General features: G+C 40.6%; 1 protein-coding gene across 1 annotated transcript in view; it reads left to right on the forward strand.

The window, feature by feature from the left end:
* Positions 1–13,449, forward strand: part of atrn (attractin) — a 251,182-nt gene extending 237,733 nt beyond the window's left edge. Inside the window, exon 29 of the mRNA XM_049596081.1 lies at positions 13,337–13,449. Coding sequence (XP_049452038.1) covers positions 13,337–13,434 — 98 coding nt within the window. The 3' untranslated portion in view covers positions 13,435–13,449. The remainder of the gene's footprint in view (positions 1–13,336) is intronic.
* The last annotated feature ends 7,300 nt before the right edge of the window (positions 13,450–20,749 follow it).

Here is a 20,749-nt window from a genome sequence, read left to right on the forward strand (position 1 = left end):
GATTTCATCTTTTCTTCCATCTCCACCTTTCTTTACTCCCTCCTTCCCCGTCTTCACCACTCACATCATCCATCCCTCTCTTCCACACCTGTTTCTTTCCGTTCTTGCACACTAATATTCCCCTATTTTTTCTGACTATACTCTAAAAAATTATTCATGGGGTTTGTGTATAACTCATAAAATTCGAGTTTTTCAGCATTTAAAAAATTACATTTGTTTCATCAACATGTTTTAGTCCATCAGCTTATTTTAAGAAGTTGGTTAAAATCAAAACATTTTTGAGTAGGATGGAATTAAAATAGATAAGTTAAATGATCTTAAATAAAATAGTTTGATGTCTAAATATCAACACAAGTTTTGGATAAATATTAAGTTAGTTCAATTTGATTAAGCTTTTTGAGGTCAAAGCAAATCATGTTGGTTAAACTAAGCTATCTGAGTTTGTCAGATTAGTTTAGTTAATTTCAGTCATTTTCCAACTTATAAAACTCAAATACACGGGTAGATAAACAATAAATAAACATAGAGTTAATGCTTTTTTTAGCTTTGAAAACAAAGGTGCACTTAAAATGATTCATGGCGTTAGTGGATAACTCTTAAAATAAAAACGTTATTCAGCATAAAAAAACGACGTATCTTTCATTAATGTGTTTCAGTCAGTTATTAGTTATATCAACTTATTTTAAGAAGTTGGTTGAAATTAAAACATTTTTGAGTGGGATGGAATTGAAATAAATATGTTAGAATATCTTAAATAAAATATCTTGACCACTAAATATCAACACAACATTTAGATAAATATTAAGTTGGTTCAACTCAATAAAATTTTTCAAGGTCAAGGTGTTGATTGTACCAAACTGAGTTTGTCAGATTAGTTTAGTAAATTTCACTCATTTTCCAACTTATAAAACTCAAACTGGAACCACTTAAAAAATTCCATGCAAACTGTGCAAATTTCATGCTTTAATTTTTTAAAGTTGAACCTGAAGAAGGGCACCTGTGGCCCGAAACGTCACTCCAGGATGGTGGAATAAATGCACCTAAAGGGAGCTGAAGTGTGCAGACTTTTCTTTGTCTTAAAGTTGAACCTGTGAATTATCTTTTAGATTCAGTGGATAATTCTTAAAATGAATACATTTATCAGCATAAAAAAATGACGTAGGTTTCATGAACATGTTTCAGTCAGTTTACAACTTATTTTAAGAAGTTGGTGAAAATGAAAAACATTTTTGACACGTTAATAGGATGGACTGAAATAAATACATTAGAATATCTGAAATAAAATAGTTTGACCACTAAATATCAACATAACCTTTGGATAAATATTAAGTTGGTTCAACTTAATTAAGTTTTTCGAGTTCAAAGTAATTCATGTTGGATGTACTGAACTAATTTAGTTTGTCAGATTGTCAGATTATAAAAGAGCTGGAATGACTTAAAAACAGTGTTGGGCAGTAAAGTGTTATAGTAATCAGATAACTTGCGAGTAGTGTAACTAATTATAATTTGGTTTTCCAAATTGTCATTCCATCCACTTCCCCAAATCCGTCCTTTGTCTAACATGTTTCTATTCTTTCTCCACTTTCTTTCACCTTCCTCCATCTTCTTCTCTCCTCCTGTCTCTGTCCTCTTCTTCTTCTCTGCTCTCTTGTCCGACCCTGTTTCCTGTCCGTGTGCGCCTCAGGAGCTGGTACACGGTGTAAACAGCTGATTAGGTTTCTGCCCTTTGATTCCAACTCTTTGACTAAATCCATCCTGATCAGTGTGACAGCAGCTCAGGAGCAGTCGGCTGATAATGAGCCTCTTATTTCTCCATTTCTTCTCCTCCCTCACATAATGATGATGCTGTTTATGAACCCCCCCCCACACACACACACACACACACCCTCCACGCCCCTCGAGTCTAATCTCGACTACGCAAAGACTATTTGCAGACTTTACATTCGTCTACCCATTTTCAGGTCATCTAGTCTTTATTGCTTTCACCCAACAGTCTGATATAATTATCTCTGCTCAGCTTTGATTCGCTGGGTTTTTCAGCAGAGCTGTCAGGGGCAATAACGTCTGTAAAAAATTTCCCCCGTCGTTTTTCAAATTTGCTGAACAAAGGTTACACGGTGAAATGTGATTCTCAGAAATGCTGCATTTGTGTTTTCTTGTTGCCGACGTTTTTCTCTCTCACGTCTTGCTGACAGCTTCAGACACATTATCACAATTAGCCAACATTTCTCAGAGGAGTTGTTCCGATCTCTCCGCCCCCGCCTCGTCCTATACACCGAGCTGTCAGAGTCTGACTTATGATGATGTTCTCCCTCTCAGCACTCGTTACCATGAAGGCTTTCACTCACAGTTAATCTGCAGTCTGTCCGTTTTGGGAAGGAAAACCTGTTTGCTGATGTGTAGGCGATCCTCCGAAACAAGAACAGGTGTCTTGTAAAATGACAGATCTCATCAGGATGTTTCTACAGCACAAAGTGGCCGTAATGTGTCTGCAGGTCTAATTAATGTGTGAGGAAACAATGTCTGGATTTCATATCTCACTATTTCTGAGAATTAACGTAATCCCACCATAAGGCCCATTTAGTAGCAATTCTGGAACTTTCAATCATATTGCATGATCTTCCTCAGCAGATGGAGTTTGTCCGGTTATCATTAAAATGTTAGCACTCAATTCAAAGGGTTTCTACTCCATGTTGGCTGAAGGGGAGGGGGCACCCTGAGGTCAATAGGGTCAAACTTTAAACTAATAGAGATCACCATGAAACTTCATCTTGTATTACAAGTTTCTGGAAATAATATGTTGTTTTTGTCAACTAACATGTTTTGGATTTTTATCGACTAAAATATTTTGATTTTTTTTTTCGACTAAAATGTTTTGAATTTTTATCAACTAAAATACTTTGATTTTGTTTTTCAAAAAAAAAAAGTTTTGAATTTTTTTCGACTAAAATAATTAAAATTTTTGTCAACTTAAATGTTTTAACTTTTTATTGACTAAAATGTTTTGATTTTTTTTTGACTAAAATGTTTTGAATTTTTATCAACTAAAATATTTTGATTTTGTTTTTCAAAAAAAATGTTTTGAATTTTTTTTTGACTAAAATGTTTTATATTTTTTTATCGACTAAAATTTGAGAGTTATAAATTGGAATAGTTTTTTTTTCTTTTTTCTTATAAATGATGTTTGATGGGTAGCTTAATTTAGGATTTATGTAGGGTAGGCAAATATAAGCATTATGCTTCAGCCTACACCTTTTCAGTCATTACCATCATATATTAATTAGCATTTTTTGTGTGTTACCTAGAATGTTTATATTTATGATTATTATTGTTGTTGTTGTGAAAATGTGTGTATGTTCCTATGTTGTATGTGATGATGATGACTGAATAAAACATACAAAACAAAAACAAAAAAACAAAATATTTTGATTTTTTCGACTAAAATGTTTTAATATTTTTTTTTTTACTAAAATGTTTTGAATTTTTATCGACTAAAATATCTAAAATTTTTGTTGACTAAAACTATGAAGGACAAAAATAACTAAAATAAAGTAAAACTAAAGCTAATAACCATTTTCATCTAAAGACAACGATCTAAAATAGCTGTCAATGTAACACTTGTATCATACTTATAAATCTAAATGTAGCCACACTTAACTTTTATTTTTGGTATTTAAAAATGAAACTTCACAGTCAGTTAACACCACTGTCGACTCAAAGAATAAAAAAAGCTGTGAAAACCTAGAAATATATTTGTGCGCCTTGTTTAATATTTTTATTAATGACTTTTGTTTTATGTTATCTGTAATATCAACAAAGATTTAATTAAAAAAGCTCCGCATCGAGCTGGTCATTAACCCCGCCCACTTTTTAGCGGTCCAATCAGAGTTGAGGATTTGATTCAAATTCCTCCAGTAACCGTTCACTGCTGTTACCTGGGAGATCAACACGTCATCACAGTACGGAGGCGCTGTGACGTCTCTTTGGGGCTTTACTGTAAAACTTAATTAAATCACCTCTAAACGTCACCGGATGTGGAAAATCTCGGTTTTATCCACGAACAGATCAGGATGGTAAAAGCTAACGCTAAGCTAACAGGACGGATGACATAAGTAGCTTAATATGCGTTAGCAGCAAAGTTAGCATCTTTACATTATATCATATTAATAGTTATAATGTTTACTGTAGCAGGTGAACATATTTGTAATGCTAACACTGTTAGCCGTTAGCATAGAGCTCCAGCAGGAGGAGGTAGGCTTTTGATGTATGTAATGACGTAATGATGACGAGAGGAAAGTTTCTGTTTGATGCTGGTGTTCTCAGGTGTGAGTCCCTTCAGTAGGCGATGTTTCCGGTGTGTTTTGTGACGTAATTAAGTTAACTGCCTGAGAACAGGTAAGCTAGCACCATTAACCTGTTGCTAAGGTAACAGCACCCGTAGATACAGAGTAGGAGAACAGCAGCATGTGGAGACAACATCTGCAGTGTGACTGTGCCTTTACAGAAATGCCTCCTCACTGTTGGTCTGTTTGCTCTAACTGAGGAGTGTCAGGATGTTAAATCAGCTGAGCTACAGGACGTTTATATTTTAACAGTGTGTGTTGTTTCTCACTTTGTAACTGGGATGTAGAGTAGTTATAAAGTAACACATAGTGCTTTCTAATGCTCTATATCAACAGTCATAAAACATTATAGATGTGACTTATGGATGCTCTTGACCAGTTATAAACTAGGTTGACTGATGGAGCTTATGATGCATTATGAATACCCAGACTCACCTACACACACCTCAACAATCAGCTGTAGTGTAGTCTCGCCACCAGACAATCAGAGATCTCCGCCTTCTGATAGTCTGGGGACACTCCTTTCTAAAGAGAGTTTATCACACCGGCGACAACGGCCGGCAACAAAGCAACGCCTCTTGCATTTTTGAAAAGGACACGCCTTCTCGGAAATGTGCACTCCTCCTTTTCTCGTCCGCAAGGAAACAAACACACAGAGAGCTTGACGAGAGGTTTAACTCCGTTTTATCAAACGTGTGCTCATCCGTGAAGAAAATATTTTTCCAGTGGATGTCTCAGTTACAACATGATTGAGCTAACTGGAGTAGTTTCATGTCGTATCCGACAACGGGAGGCTTTTAACAGATGACGTCCTGATGTTAGCTTTGCTGCTAGTGTTAGCTGTCCCTGTCAGCTGCAGCCACTGATGCTTTCTAGACATCGTGATCTCCCAAAACTGAATAAATACCACACATAGCAACACAAAACTGCTTTGCTAGCTCAATCATGTTGTAACTAAGATATCCGCTGGAAAAGATATTTTTTTCACGGACCGTTTAATGAGTTATTACCTATTACAGACACCGCTAATGGCTAACAGGGCTAACAGCTAACGGTTAGCCCAGCTAAAGGTGTGCACAGAAATAGTAATATTTGTTCAATCATTGTGTTTATAGACTTTACAAACATCGGATTAGTCCAAACGGTGATACAGTGATGTGAAAAATGTGATATATAGGCTATATATATATATATAGCTAAAAGCTCTGCTGGTTTTCTACCCGGACTATAGAGGCAATCGCCTTGTTGTTTACAAGGCGAGACGGATGAGTCATGGCCTTGTAAAAGATTATGTTTGTTTCTTTTAGTTGGCGAGAATGTGTCGTCACAAACGCGACAAACATCCACTAACTTTGACGGCGTTTTCTGCGAGCACGGCTGAGCCATTTTGTACTGCTACGCGTGTTTCTAGTGGGACTATGTTTACAAGCACAAGAGTTCAGCGAGCCACCGAAGGACCGCTCTGCAGATTTACTACTGGTTCTGCAACGTAGGGAGTTTTTTTAAACTCTGAAATTGTATCCGCCCATCTAAACACAAAATCACGGAGAAAGTCATCAGTCTTTAGTTAAGCAAAGCGTCTAAAGACTGACTTATGAGTCTAGCTGTAGTGAGGACTCATAGTGTGCTATAACAGTTTATGCAGAATCACAAGTTCTCACTGAATGTGTTAAGTGAAGAACAGATTGATACATCTGTAACAGGGATACTCAATGTGCACTGCCTGAGGCCACTTTTGCAAAATGGCAGGAGGTCAGAGGTCAGTCAGCAGCTCTGTGCATGTACATGGGGGTGTTTCTGGGATTTTAGGACATTTAGAGCTGAGCCCAGACGTCTGTCAGCTGATCCTCCTTTTGATAAACAAGCTCTATTATGTTTCTGTGCTATAGTGACAGTTTTTACAGTGCAGTTATTTATCTGTGCAATATTTTTCAGTTTATGAATTTATACTCTATACTACATTTTATTCATTCAACATAAAATGCACATAATTGTACATATTTCTTATGTATAGTCTTGTTTTTATTCCATTGCTGTATATATTGTAGTGAACGTTACAGCATGATACATAATTTATATTTCTGAATGTAACACTAGTTTATAAAGTGTAATGTAGCACACAGTAGTGTATTTTACACACTTACAGACTCAGCACAGGGAAGATATTCTTATTGTCAAGTTCTAGTGTTAAACATTGTGGCATAATGCACATTTTTATTTCTATTTTATTTTATTTTATTACTTTACATTTGCATACTTCTGTTTCATACTCTTTTTCCTGCTTCTTTTATTATTTATATTTGAGCGACTTTGATAAATCACAGTTTCCCCTCTAGGATCAATAAATAATTTCTGATTCTGATTACTTTAGTCGTTGTCCGAGAGGTTGCCTCGGGCAGTGTAAAGGCACCTTAATGTTGAAAAAATCCCAATGTGAATCAATTGATTGTCCCTGTGAATCAGGGAAAGTGTTCTGGGGGCCACCTGCCACCTGATTGGGGCCAGATTTGGCCCCTGGTCCGTATAATGAGTATCACTGGTCTGCAAAAGGAAATGAAGTAAACAGAAACTGCTGCACCCTTGAAAATCCCCAGTAAGTTTGCTGTATGCTATAGCTAGCTGACTGTCCATCGTAGGAGCTACTTGTAAGCTAACGTCAGCTGCTAGAATGTTTGCTATTAGCCTACGAGCTAACTGTATGTTTCAGCTGAAGATTGCTAACTAACGTACACTTGGCTTTAAGGTTTAAAGGGCCAGTGTGTAAAATGGGTTGAAAACAGTGACATCAGTGGTCAAATTCTAGATTGCAGGGCTCACTCGCTCACCCCTCCCATCGGGTAAATGACGGTGGCCTCGTAGGGACAAAAAGCCTTGCGCACGAGTTTTTCAGGAGTAGGTCTATCTAGCGACGAGGTGAATATTTATTTAGAAATCTAAACCATGTTACGATATTGTAATGAATCCCTCACGAGCAGGAGACCAGAGGAGCGTTCGGGAAAAAGGCCTGTTTATTTGAGCACTCCAAAAACTCCAGTAACACTCCAGGGGGTAAAAGACTCCGTCCCAAACTCTGACTCTTCTAGCATAACAGACACACTTCATACTAGGGATGGGTCACGATTTTCGAATTTTCAAATAGTCGTTTTATTTTTGAAAAATCGATTTTTTTAATGCGACTGTTACTATCCATCTTATTTCCCCCCTTTATTTGACATGCAATTCAGCTCCTAACCGCACGAGGGCACTATAGGATTGCTACAGCGGTGTGAGATGGGCTACCAGCTAGTTTGATGCTCTTCTACAAACAGGAGAAACACGCAGAGACTACTACTCCGCGAGGAATGTCCGCAGTCATTTGGGCTTTCATAGTCGAGCGCACTTCCGCGTTGTAGTTTCCTGTAAAAATGTCCGTGAAAAATCCCCGCGATGTGAAAAATACATGCTGAGCAGTCACTGGTGCGCGGAGCTTTGCGCACACAGGGCTTGCGGAGTCTGCGCGGACCTCCGTGGGGTCCGTTCCGTGTACGTTCCGCCCAAGTATGTTTGGGCATTTAATGATGAATGGATCTCTGTGTGCATGGCTTATCCGAAAAATTGTCGAATAGTTGCCACGATTTTCGAATACTGTTTTTGCTTGTGCTGCCCATCCCTACCTCATACACACATACTCATTTACCACACCAAGTGGGGACCCCCTCCCCTCTCTGCTCCACCAATCTCCAGCCCGCACACTGACTGACAGCGTAGCCTGTAAACAGAGCTCAGCTGTTTATTTAGCCTAGCAATATCTCCGGACTATAGTAGCTGCAATGGACGACTTTGAACGCGATTTTGAAGAGTTTCTTGTAGCGGACACAGACCCAGAGCCATACCTGTTTGAGCCGGAGCATACAGATGAGGAACTCCATGTGTTTGATGCTGAGCGGGCGAGAAGAGAGGCTGAATGCACAGAATGGGATTCGGTGCTACTGCTGCCATCGTTGGGGAGATATATCATCAGGAGGAAAAGCGCCGTAGAGAGTGCATCACAAGGAGTGAAGTTGCGTCTTCTTTTCCTCGCAGATGACGGTTCGGGTTTATTCTCTCCTGTTGCATGGTAAGTGTGGTCCATTCGCAAACTTTATAACTAAAAAACTTTTAACTACTCTCTATCGACGAACTACTAACACACTCCGCTGTTTCCTCCTCCTTCTTCCTTCCTTACGCTGTGTTCGTTGGTTCATTTATACACGCGAAACACGTTCTCTGGCTGGCTGGATTGTCCACTCGGGCTGCCGTACATACATGGCGGCACAAGATGCCGACCTCTCTAAAGCAAGGCCCTTGCTATATATATATATACAGTACAGGCCAAAAGTTTGGACACACCTTCTCATTCAATGCGTTTTCTTTATTTTCATGACTATTTACATTGTAGATTCTCACTGAAGGCATCAAAACTATGAATGAACACATGTGGAGTTATGTACTTAACAAAAAAAGGTGAAATAACTGAAAACATGTTTTATATTCTAGTTTCTTCAAAATAGCCACCCTTTGCTCTGATTACTGCTTTGCACACTCTTGGCATTCTCTCCATGAGCTTCAAGAGGTAGTCACCTGAAATGGTTTTCCAACAGTCTTGAAGGAGTTCCCAGAGGTGTTTAGCACTTGTTGGCCCCTTTGCCTTCACTCTGCGGTCCAGCTCACCCCAAACCATCTCAATTGGGTTCAGGTCCGGTGACTGTGGAGGCCAGGTCATCTGCCGCAGCACTCCATCACTCTCCTTCTTGGTCAAATAGCCCTTACACAGCCTGGAGGTGTGTTTGGGGTCATTGTCCTGTTGAAAAATAAATGATCGTCCAACTAAACGCAAACCGGATGGGATGGCATGTCGCTGCAGGATGCTGTGGTAGCCATGCTGGTTCAGTGTGCCTTCAATTTTGAATAAATCCCCAACAGTGTCACCAGCAAAACACCCCACACCATCACACCTCCTCCTCCATGCTTCACAGTGGGAACCAGGCATGTGGAATCCATCCGTTCACCTTTTCTGCGTCTCACAAAGACACGGCGGTTGGAACCAAAGATCTCAAATTTGGACTCATCAGACCAAAGCACAGATTTCCACTGGTCTAATGTCCATTCCTTGTGTTTCTTGGCCCAAACAAATCTCTTCTGCTTGTTGCCTCTCCTTAGCAGTGGTTTCCTAGCAGCTATTTGACCATGAAGGCCTGATTTCGCAGTCTCCTCTTAACAGTTGTTCTAGAGATGGGTCTGCTGCTAGAACTCTGTGTGGCATTCATCTGCTCTCTGATCTGAGCTGCTGTTAACTTGCGATTTCTGAGGCTGGTGACTCGGATGAACTTATCCTCAGAAGCAGCAGAAGGTGACTCTTGGTCTTCCTTTCCTGGGTCGGTCCTCATGTGTGCCAGTTTCGTTGTAGCGCTTGATGGTTTTTGCGACTCCACTTGGGGACACATTTAAAGTTTTTGCAATTTTCTGGACTGACTGACCTTCATTTCTTAAAGTAATGATGGCCACTCGTTTTTCTTTAGTTAGCTGATTGGTTCTTGCCATAATATGAATTTTAACAGTTGTCCAATAGGGCTGTCGGCTGTGTATTAACCTGACTTCTGCACAACACAACTGATGGTCCCAACCCCATTGATAAAGCAAGAAATTCCACTAATTAACCCTGATAAGGCACACCTGTGAAGTGGAAACCATTTCAGGTGACTACCTCTTGAAGCTCATGGAGAGAATGCCAAGAGTGTGCAAAGCAGTAATCAGAGCAAAGGGTGGCTATTTTGAAGAAACTAGAATATAAAACATGTTTTCAGTTATTTCACCTTTTTTTGTTAAGTACATAACTCCACATGTGTTCATTCATAGTTTTGATGCCTTCAGTGAGAATCTACAATGTAAATAGTCATGAAAATAAAGAAAACGCATTGAATGAGAAGGTGTGTCCAAACTTTTGGCCTGTACTGTATATATAAAAAAGCATAATTATAAGGCTACAAAAACCAAACAAATTTTATCTTATAGCGATTATACACTTATATAAACATATTAATGGGTAGAATATTCAGATTCAGATTCAGATTGACAATAAACCATGCCAAATATTACACACTGGCCCTTTAAAGCAGACATTCTAATAGCTAACATTAGCTTACATGTAGCCTGTTTGCAAAGGGCACAGTGGTTAGCTAGCGAGCTAATGCATGTAGCATACTCACTGTGGATTTGAAGGCGAGATTGAAACTATATTGTGAGCGGTAAAAGGTTAATACGGACTCCACGTTCTTTACCATTTTGAGTTGTCTTCCAACAAAGGTTGTTTAATTTATGATCCTCCCTGAGAGACTGGAGGAAAATCCATGACCCCCCCTCCACCATAAATTAATTATCAGATTTTTAAATTTACCCATTGATGTTTGAAAGTTAAAAGACTGACTGAAGCGTTTTGTTTCACATTATGTGCCAAAGGACTGTCGGAAATTTGAAAATCCAATGGTGTTCCAGTTTCTGGCTGATTAATGGTGTCATTTTGGTGATTTCTAAGGGCATGTTTTCATTAAAAATATGCAGTAAAATAAATACAAAATACAACGATTTAATTTTGTATGCCCCTCCCCTAAACCAAATTAAAAAAACATAATCCCATCTCCAGTGCTTAAAACACTGACATGCCTCCACCTTTTGCACCACCTCTCCTCCCTCATAAATAACAAACAGTCCCTAAGTAAAGCCTCCCATTTACTACTTTAATCACCTTTAAAAAATGTATTTCTAAGATCATCGTCCTAATAAATTCATACCACAGTGTTTTATTTAACACCACTGTCAGTGGTAATTCTGACCCTGCTTTTGGTTTGATATTGGCCTTTAATTAAAAATCTTAACCTAATCATCTGCTTTATTGTTGCAGAAGTAAAAGCTCCCTGCAGACTGCCGCAGCCTGTAAAAATGTTATTAGTATTTTTCCTTTCCAGAATGCTGCGCAGAGAAATTAGCCCATTGTGGTGTCTGGATAATTAACGAAGTGAGCTGCAGGGTGGCTGACCCTGGAACATACAGAGGAACCAGCTTTTGAAGGAACTGTGAATAAACTTCTGTTAGATTTTCATATTTCATCCTCCATGTTGATTTAATGGTGTCAGTGTTTGAATGATCACAGAAAATCCATCAAATACTCAGTAATACAACCCTCAGTGTGAGCTGATATAAGGCTCTAGTTTTCCTTTGTAAAGGCTAACTGTGGTGTTTATTAACCCCGACCTTATTTCCCCATGTTTGTGTCTAGTTGACATTATGGCATTATGACATTATGACGTTCTCAGGACCTCTTTATGCTCTCTGTCCCAAATGCTCGGACTGAAATTGGGAAAAGGGCTTTTGGGTATTCTGCACCCTCAGCCTGGAATTTGTTGCAGAATGATTTAAAACTGAAGGAGCTCGTGTCGTTAAATGTTTTTAAATCTAAAATGAAGGACTTGGAAGCAGTTTCTATGGGATGTCGATGTTTTTAGCTTGACTGTTGGTACAAATTACTCCCAGAAACACTCGTCTTGATTTATTGGTAGTTTTTCTTTATGCAAATTTTAGTGCTTGTGAATTGTACTTGTTCTCCCTGTATGTCTCCGTCTGCAACTTTGTGTTATTGCTGCTGACCGTCTTGGCCAGGTCTCCCTTGAAAAAGAGATTCTTAATCTCAACGGGACTAACCTGGCTAAATAAAGGTTAAATAAAATAAAATAAAAAATAAATGGGAACAACAGTTTCCTGAAAATGTCCAGTACTGAGCACAAGTGCCGCATCCTCAGGCGATGAAACAGGCTGCAGTGTTAATGCTGGGGGCGTCAATGTACGTCCACTAACAGTGTTTGTTTTTGTCACTGACAGGCTCAGATTGTTATTCTAAGTGTGTGACAGCATTATGAAAGGATCCCTACAGAGATAGAGCTTTGTGTTAAAGAGTCAGATCCTTTTTGTTTAACCAGAAACAGCCCTGAAATCACCGTCACCAAACCCACCAGACTGCACAGTGGTCACACTGCAGCCTGTTTAGCTCAACACTGGACCAGTTTCAAAAACTGTTATTCCCATTACTCACTTGTAACCCTTTTCTACCAGCATGAATCAGGTTCCATTCTGGTTCCTGCACCTATTTTTGAACCATTCTGAGCATTTTAACCAAAAATAAATAGGTTCAGAACCTGGAAAGTTGGTTCCCAAAAAAATAGCAGGTTTTCCTTGACTTGAAGATAAGTGGGCGTGTCATATTCTACAGGATAGAAAGAGATAATGGAGACTTGCACGTAAAAGCATTTTGCTGTCATCATTATTAGGAAGTCAGTGCTTGCTTTTTGGAATAAAAAAATATCTGCAATACCAAAAAAAAGGCTCAGTTCATCAATGTAATCTGCCATCTTGCTTCCACTGTGCATCAACCTCTGTTTAAGACACAGCCTTGATCACAGTGGTTCTCCTCTAAACCAGAGCTGATTTGGTTGATGCAAAAACATTTCAAAATGGGGTCCAGGTTGAAACTACCAAACCTTCTCTTTAATATCAGCTAACATGAGCTCTGTTTGTCTGTGTTTTCCTCTTAGTTTTTAAAGAATAGATTGAATTGTGCAGACAGGGGACGTAATCTCTCAGATTAATGCCAGTGTGGCAGGAGGAGGTAATAATGCCTGAGATGTTTGATTGGTCAGTATAGTTAATAGCTTTCAGATTTGCTGTTGTAATATCCAGATGAAGTTTCTCACACTGCAGCGCAGGTCCCAACCTCTTCCTCCTTTGTAACACTGGAAATTTTCAGTGCTGTTTCACTCACTGCTGGAGTGTGGCCTGTTCTTGTTATGTGTCACATATTCATATTGGCATGTCACTGTTTTGTTGGTGAGGCTGGATGTTTCTTTTGGAGCCTTTTTTCTTCCCTGCCAAGAAAACCATTCTGACAGAAACCCTTCCTCTTTGTTGTTTCCTGGTGGTCATTTCAGCAGCCAGCGCCGGCTCCCTGAACCACACAGATGATGTCGCTGCCTGTTCTTCCACACTGGCTTCACTCCAAAGAATGAGAAGAAGGAGAAAAGCCTGAACCACAGACATGGATGATAATAAGGTGAGCGAACACAACACAAAGAGCTGTGGAGTCAGAATGAAACAGATTGTGTGTCTCGAGGCCAGCAGCAAGCTGCTCCACATCAGTCATCGTCTTGTTTGTTTGGATAATGATATTTTTACCTTGAACTTAATGTGGTAAAAGGTGGAGGAGGCCCTAATGAACACTGCACAGGTACAATTAAGTTTACTGCTGAGCTGTGCTGCTCAGATTGAACGGAAATTTCAGCAAGCAGTTTCTACAGCAACTTTCATTTCATTTAAAGTGAGGAAACATTTACTTCTGTTATAAAGGCCCAGTCATAGAATTGTGTTTGTCCCTGTTATATGGCGGCTGATCTCGTCCTCTGCTCGGAGGGTAAGGAGCTCCTGGACCTCTTTGTTTTCACTGTTTGTGGACATTAACAGCTGCTTTTCTTCTTATTGAGCTAGCTGTTAACTGCTACAACGCAACAATCTTACTTGGCGAGACATTTCTGTCCCTCCATTTCTTGATTTTTACCTTATACACAGCACGGTGTGGTGGCTTAACAGCACAATGTTCCTTGAACAAGCAGTGTGACTGGTGCTGATGTGTCAGCCCTGCGGTAGTCTGGTGACCTGTCCAGGGTAGGGTTGCAACAGATTTTCACGGTACGAAAACCATCTCAGAAAATATTGTGGTTTCATGGTATTACAGACTTAATGTTATTATCAGTCAGAATGATCCTTAAAGGGATGAAAACAGAAGGGTTATGGTTGGTTGAAGTGCAGATTGTAGGGGTGGGAATCGCCAGAGGACCCACAATACCATATGATATTAAATGTTGTGATATGCTGAATATTGATATAAAAATATGTTTCAGTTTTTCACATTTTTTCCAACTGCAAATTATTTCACCAAAAGAAACTTTGTCAACATCAGTTTAACCTCTTAAGATAAAGTTTTCAGTCTGTTCATCCGACTTTAATCACTGACTGAGACCTCTGCTGATCTCACCAGGAAATAAACACTTTATTTAAATGTTTGACGTCTGTATGTTGTATAGAAATATATTTTCTGCAGCCTGTATATATGTGATTTCTATCTGCAGGGACAGATGAGCAGACAGAATATGACAGCAGAGATCACCGTGTACATGACTGTAGCTGTTGCTCAGATGTTTCCATGGCAACAAGTGAAACTGAGTTTAGGCCTGTGTATCATCAGCTTGCAGTTTCTGCCCTCACAGACTTTACGTGATGACAGTGAACACGTCACAGTATGACTGAAGTTCAGGAGGGCTCAGTCCACAGGCCCAGAGTGTGGACGTGTGATTCAGCCTCTCACTTCAGTATGTATGAAGCTGAGTTCCCTCTGCGCTGCTGAAACTTGATGAATCTTTAATTGCTGCAGTGAAGAGTTTAAAAATGTTAGAGATCAGGAGAGGTTCAGAAACCCTGTTCTGGATGTTTAAAAGTTTCAGATCTGAACCCAGCTTCCTGTTGGTGGTCAGATTTGAGCCATTAATCAGCCCACAGCAGCAGCAGCTACAGTATGTGGGACAGCAGGAGGTCTGTCCCACTTAGCCATTGACCCAAAACATGGAGACTGGCATCAATTACAGCCACCATATGCAAAGCACAGGTGGCACAGTGGCAGCTGGAGTCACACTTTGTCAGAGGATGAGTGCCTGAGAGTTTCTGTTCAGCCACAACAAGCAGGAGGGCAAGACGACGATGACGCAGTAAGTTTACAGTATGGCAAGTTACTGTCAGGGACTGCTTATGACTCCATGTTGGTTATAGTCGTTCGTCAGAGGCATTACGTTTTTGGGCTGTCCGTCTGTCCGTCCTATTCCTGTAAATGATATTTCTTCGTACAAATTTGGCACAAACATTCACATTAACTCAAAAATAATCTGATCAGATTTTGGTGGTCAAAAGTCAAGGTCACTGTCACCTTGGATCCATCTCATTCTTATGAATACGATACCTCAAGAAAGCCTTGAGGGAATTTCTTCAAATGTGGCACAAACATCCTTTCAGAATCAGTGCTGAAGTGATTAGACTTTGTGGTCAAAGTTTACTGTGACCTTGTCTGTCTCATTCTTGTGAAGGTGATAGCTCAAGGACAACTTAAGGGGAACTTTTTTTTACAAATTTGGCACAAATGTTCACTTGGACTCAAGAGTGAAGTGATTGGATTTTTCGTTGTCAGAGCTACTGTGACTAGATTTTGACGGTCAAAAATCAGTGTTACTGTGTTCTTGCATCAGTCTCATTCTTGTAAACGCGATATCTTAAGAACACCTTGAGGGAATTTGTTTAAATTTGACACCAGAGCATGTGAGCGGAGCGGACCGGGTGAAAATTTCTGCTCCTCGCTCGCAGACCTGTCACTTTGCGCTGCTCATGCGCTCCGCTTGGTTCTGCACATTCTTCGCTCCGCTCCGGTCCACTCCATCATAAATTTTATCCCGCTCCACTCACTCACCACTCCGCTCAAAAAAACTGCGTCGTACTACCCTAACCTGTAATCTTCTATTCACAAATAAAACATGAGCTTGGTGGATTCTCCGGGGAAGCCCTCTCCCTGCAGTTAGGGACCGTTCTCCATGGTACCACTGTCAGCAGGGTGGAAATAAGTCAAAGTGTAGAGGAGACGGACCAGGTTAAGCGGCCGACCTCCAGGGAAGCCCTCTCGCCTCTCCCTGCAGTTAGGGACCGTCCTCCAAGGTACCGCTGCTTCTCTTCTCAGTTTCTTTCCTGAAGTACACAGTAAACTCCATAGTTTTGAAAGAAAACAGTGTGGGTGTGCGCAGGTGCAAAGATGCATTCTGGGTGGGGCATGAGCGGCTGGAGCGAAATTGGAGCGAGAGATAAGGCTCCGCTCTACCTTTTAAAAAAAAAATAGCTGTTCCTCGCTCAACACAAAATCCTTCTGCTCCGCTCACATGCTCTGTTTGACACAAACTTCTACCCTGGAAATCCAGAGTTCTCGCGAGAGCACAATTTGCATTTGTTCAGCGAGTCACTCTGGCAATCAGTAATGATGCTCATTACCTATGCCCATGAAACTGAGCTGCTATCTGATATATGCGGGCCAGAGGCGAGCTAAACAGATGACGACAGGGCTGCGACGACGAAGTCCAGAATCAGTCAGTAAACATTGCAAGATGGCTACGGATGAACACCAGTTGTTTGAAACGGCTTTGGCCGCTACAATGAACGAGTTAGACTTGGCTTTTTCTCTAAAAGAGGAACAGAAGACGGCGCTCGAATCTTTCCTTTCCAAGAAGGACATTTTTGCTGTTGTGCCGACCGGATACGACAAGAGTCTAACCAATTAGCTCCACTGGTAGCTAAGCATATACGTCATCCTGTGTATTGTTCTGATTGGTCATAGTGTTATCCAATTGCGTGCAGTGATATTTACAAATGCATGCTTGGTTCCGTCCCTCGAGTTGGGCCATTTTCATCACTCATGGCCAGACCCTAAATCTTTCTAGATTTGGGTCTGGATTTCCAGGCTAACAAACATATCTATTTACCCAAAAATAAACTGATTAGATTTTGCTGGTTAAAAGTAACGGTCACTTGGCCTTCTCATTTTTGTGAATGTGATATCTCAAGAACACCTTTAGGGAATTTCTTTAAATATAGCACAGCGGTCTACTTGGAGTCGATGATCAAGAGATTCAATTTTTTGTTGTTAAGGTCACTATGACCTTGTGTCTGTCTCACTCTTGTGAATGTAATATCTCAAGAATGCCTTGAGGGAATTTCTTCACATTTGGCACAAACATTTACTTGGAATCAGTGATGCAGTAATCTCTCAAGACAGATTCTGCAATTTACATTGTAGAATCTGTCGGCAGCCCTGTGTGAAAGACGACTACAGAGGCGGTGGGGGGGTGGGGCTTTGCGTTTGAACTGCTGCGTTTTAGCCAATCACAATGGAGGGGGCGTGGTCGAGACGTGCAGGTGTCCCCAGGAAATGTGTACCTACAGAAACAGAAAGCTCTGCGCCCATGGCAACCGCTCCACCCAAAACGCCGTCTCGTCAGCGTGATTTTTTTTTTTTTTTTTCCAGCGGATGTCTGAGTTACAACATGATTGAGCTAACTGGAGTAGTTTCATGTCGTATCCGACAACGGGAGGCTTTTAACAGATGACGTCCTGATGTTGGCTTTGCTGCTGCTGTTAGCTGTCCCTGTCAGCTGCAGCCACTGATGCTTTCTAGACATCGTGATTTCACAAAACTGAATAAATACCACACATAGCAACACAAAGCTGCTTTGCTAGCTCAATCATGTTGTAAGTAAGACATCCGCTGGAAAGAATATTTTACTCACGGACCGTTTATTGAGTTATTAATGTTACCTTATTTTTATACAGTCTATGGTTATTACAGACAGCGCTAACGGCTAATGTTAACAGCTAACGGTTAGCCCAGCTAATCTACGATAACCATGTTAATTACAAAACGTGCACACAGAAATAATAATGTTTGTTCAATCATTGTGTTTATAGACTTAACAAACATCAGATTAGTCTACACGGTGATATAGTGATGTGAAAAATGTGATATATAGCTAAACTCTGCTGGTTTTCTACCCGAAGTATTTGTAAACAACAGGGCGATTCCCTGGGGGCACCGCCGGAAGTGAAGGGCGTGAGGCCTCTGCACTTCCAGTTAGTCGAAAACTCCGGGCTGTGCCTCCAGAGGTAAAGGAAGGAAAAAAAGGGGGTTTTTGTTTTTTGATTTTTTTAACCGATGGATTTCCAGATTGGTGATGCAGTGATAAGATTTTGGCGGTTAAAGGTCACTGTGACCTTGTCTGTTTCATTCTTGTGAACATTATATCTCAAGAAGTACTTGCAAGCATTCACTTGGACTAAACAGTGAACTGATTAATTTTTTGCTGTCAGAGGTCAAAGTCATTGTGACCTTGTGCCTGTCTTATGATTGTGAATGTGATATCTCAGGAAGGCCTTGAGGGAGTTTCCTTAAATTTGGCACAAACGTTCTCTTAGTTTGATAAGAATTTGGTGGTCAAAGGTCACTGTGAGCTTGTTGGCTCTCTTTGTGTGAACGTGATATCTCAAGAACACTTTCTCTTCAGAGCAGACAAATGTCTACTTGGAATCTGTGATGAAGTGATTTGATTTTTTGTTGTCAAAGGTCAAAGTCGCTGTGACCTTGTTTCTGTCTCATTCTTTTGAATGTAGGCCTTGATATAGTTTCCTCAAGTTTGGCACAAACGTGGACTGAAGAGTAAAGTGATTAGAAGTTTGTGGTCAAAGTTCAAAGTGACTGTGACCTCACAAAACATACCATAACTCAAAAATTCCCACGCTAGTTATGACAAAACTTCAAGTGAAGTGATGACATTTTATGTCCCAAAGGTCAAAGGTCAGCTTGACTGTGACATCATCATGTTTTAACGTCATATCTCAGGAACAGAAGGAGAGACATTTGGTCAGATACTGAATTGGTGACTCTAATCTTGAAACTGTGCTGATTGTATAGACGAATTCGGCGAGCTATTTGTGTATGCCACCATCTTGCGGCAGCGCCATTGCTGCGGTGACATGTGTCAGTCATCAATTCATTATGCTGTCATTGTGAACTGACTCTCTACAGTGACAGCATCATGAATAGCTGGATTGATGATGTTAGACAGTGGCCTCTGGTAACCGATGAAGGTATCTTAAATGAGTACCGATATTAATATAGAAATTAATCATTTGTTTGAGCGATAAGCAGGAAAGATTAGAGTAATAGGGAGATAACAGACAGACTGTATCATTAAACACTGTGTAATATAACATTAGCATACGTTACGTGTGCTGACGTTAGCAAGCTAGCAGCGTGACATTTAATCATTATGGACAGGCTACATGACTAAAAACAACAACATGTGTTTGTGTTTTGTTTTAGGTATTCAAGAATATTTTATTGATCGCCTGGCCTCTGATGACCAGAAAAACGGCAATTACAGGTCTCTGATTGAGGGTCAGAATTACCTGAGCTCCGTAAGGGTCGGGCAAATTTTACACCGCCTTTTAGACGACCATCACATCATATTGAAGGCAGTCGCCTTCAATATGATGTGATGTCCATAATGATTAAATGTCCCGCTGCTAGCTTGCTAACGTCAGCACACATAACGTATGCTAACGTTATATTACACAGTGTTTAATGATACAGTCTGTTATCTCCCTATTACTCTAATCTTTGCTGCTTATCGCTCAAACAAATGATTAATTTCTAAATTACGGTTACCGGAGGCCACTGTCTAACATCATCAATCCAGCTATTCATGATGCTGTCATTGTAGAGTCAGTTCACAATGACAGCATAATGAATTGATGACTGACATGTGTCACCGCAGCAATGGCGCCGCCGCAAGATGGTGGCATACACAAATAGCTCGCTGGTGGGCGGAGTCATACAACTACAGGGTGGACTGGTGGGTGGAGTCATACAACTAAGTACTCCGACTACAGTACCAGATACATTTGTGTCTCACATACAGTACTTTATAGTCCTCCACTTCTCTGCAGCTGCAGTGAGCGTTACCTGAGCTGCCTCACAACGTGCCCTGGCGCCGTAGCCTTGAGGTATACAGGAGGTTAGAAGAAACACAAATTTGGTTTGTTTACACCAGGGGTCTCATTTATTAAAGTTTCTGATGCACAAGTTTGTGCTCAAAGTTGTGCTTTGTAAAGTTGTCAGAATCAGCCTCTCAGTGATTTCCTGTCTGAAATATCAAAAGCAAAACTTTAGATAAGATCCTCTTTATTAATACCCAGGTATGAATGTTATAGACATCATATATGTGGTATACACTGTGCAGTATATACACTATACTATAACATCTCTACACGTCACGCCCTGTGTGCCATGAAAAATGGATTTTTGACTGGATGCCAGGGGCGCTGCCAGAGGGAGGAAAAGGGCAAGTATTCCTGTGAAATTCAGAGGTGATGCTGAACTTTGATGAATCTGGACGGGGGTCAGGAGTCACATCTTGTCAGGAGACCAAAACTTCAAAAAGTCCGTCCCCTCCGCACAAGAAGACCGGGCAGAATTCACCTCCACTTACAGTGTCGTCTCTATTTGCAGGAAGTGACACATGTCACATCTGGGATTCTGCCGGTGCAGACGGACGGGGAGCAGGTTGGTCAGTCACCTCACGGCGCCAGAGGACACGACGCGACACCCGCTGACTGATAAATCACAGGACAAATCAAAACGGGGCGACAGGGCTCGGCTGGTGTCACATCATGATAAGAGACAGGAGCTCTGTGAAAGGTATCACTCA

Source organism: Epinephelus fuscoguttatus, linkage group LG14 (genome assembly GCF_011397635.1).
Source record: "Epinephelus fuscoguttatus linkage group LG14, E.fuscoguttatus.final_Chr_v1".
NCBI lineage: Eukaryota > Metazoa > Chordata > Actinopteri > Perciformes > Serranidae > Epinephelus > Epinephelus fuscoguttatus.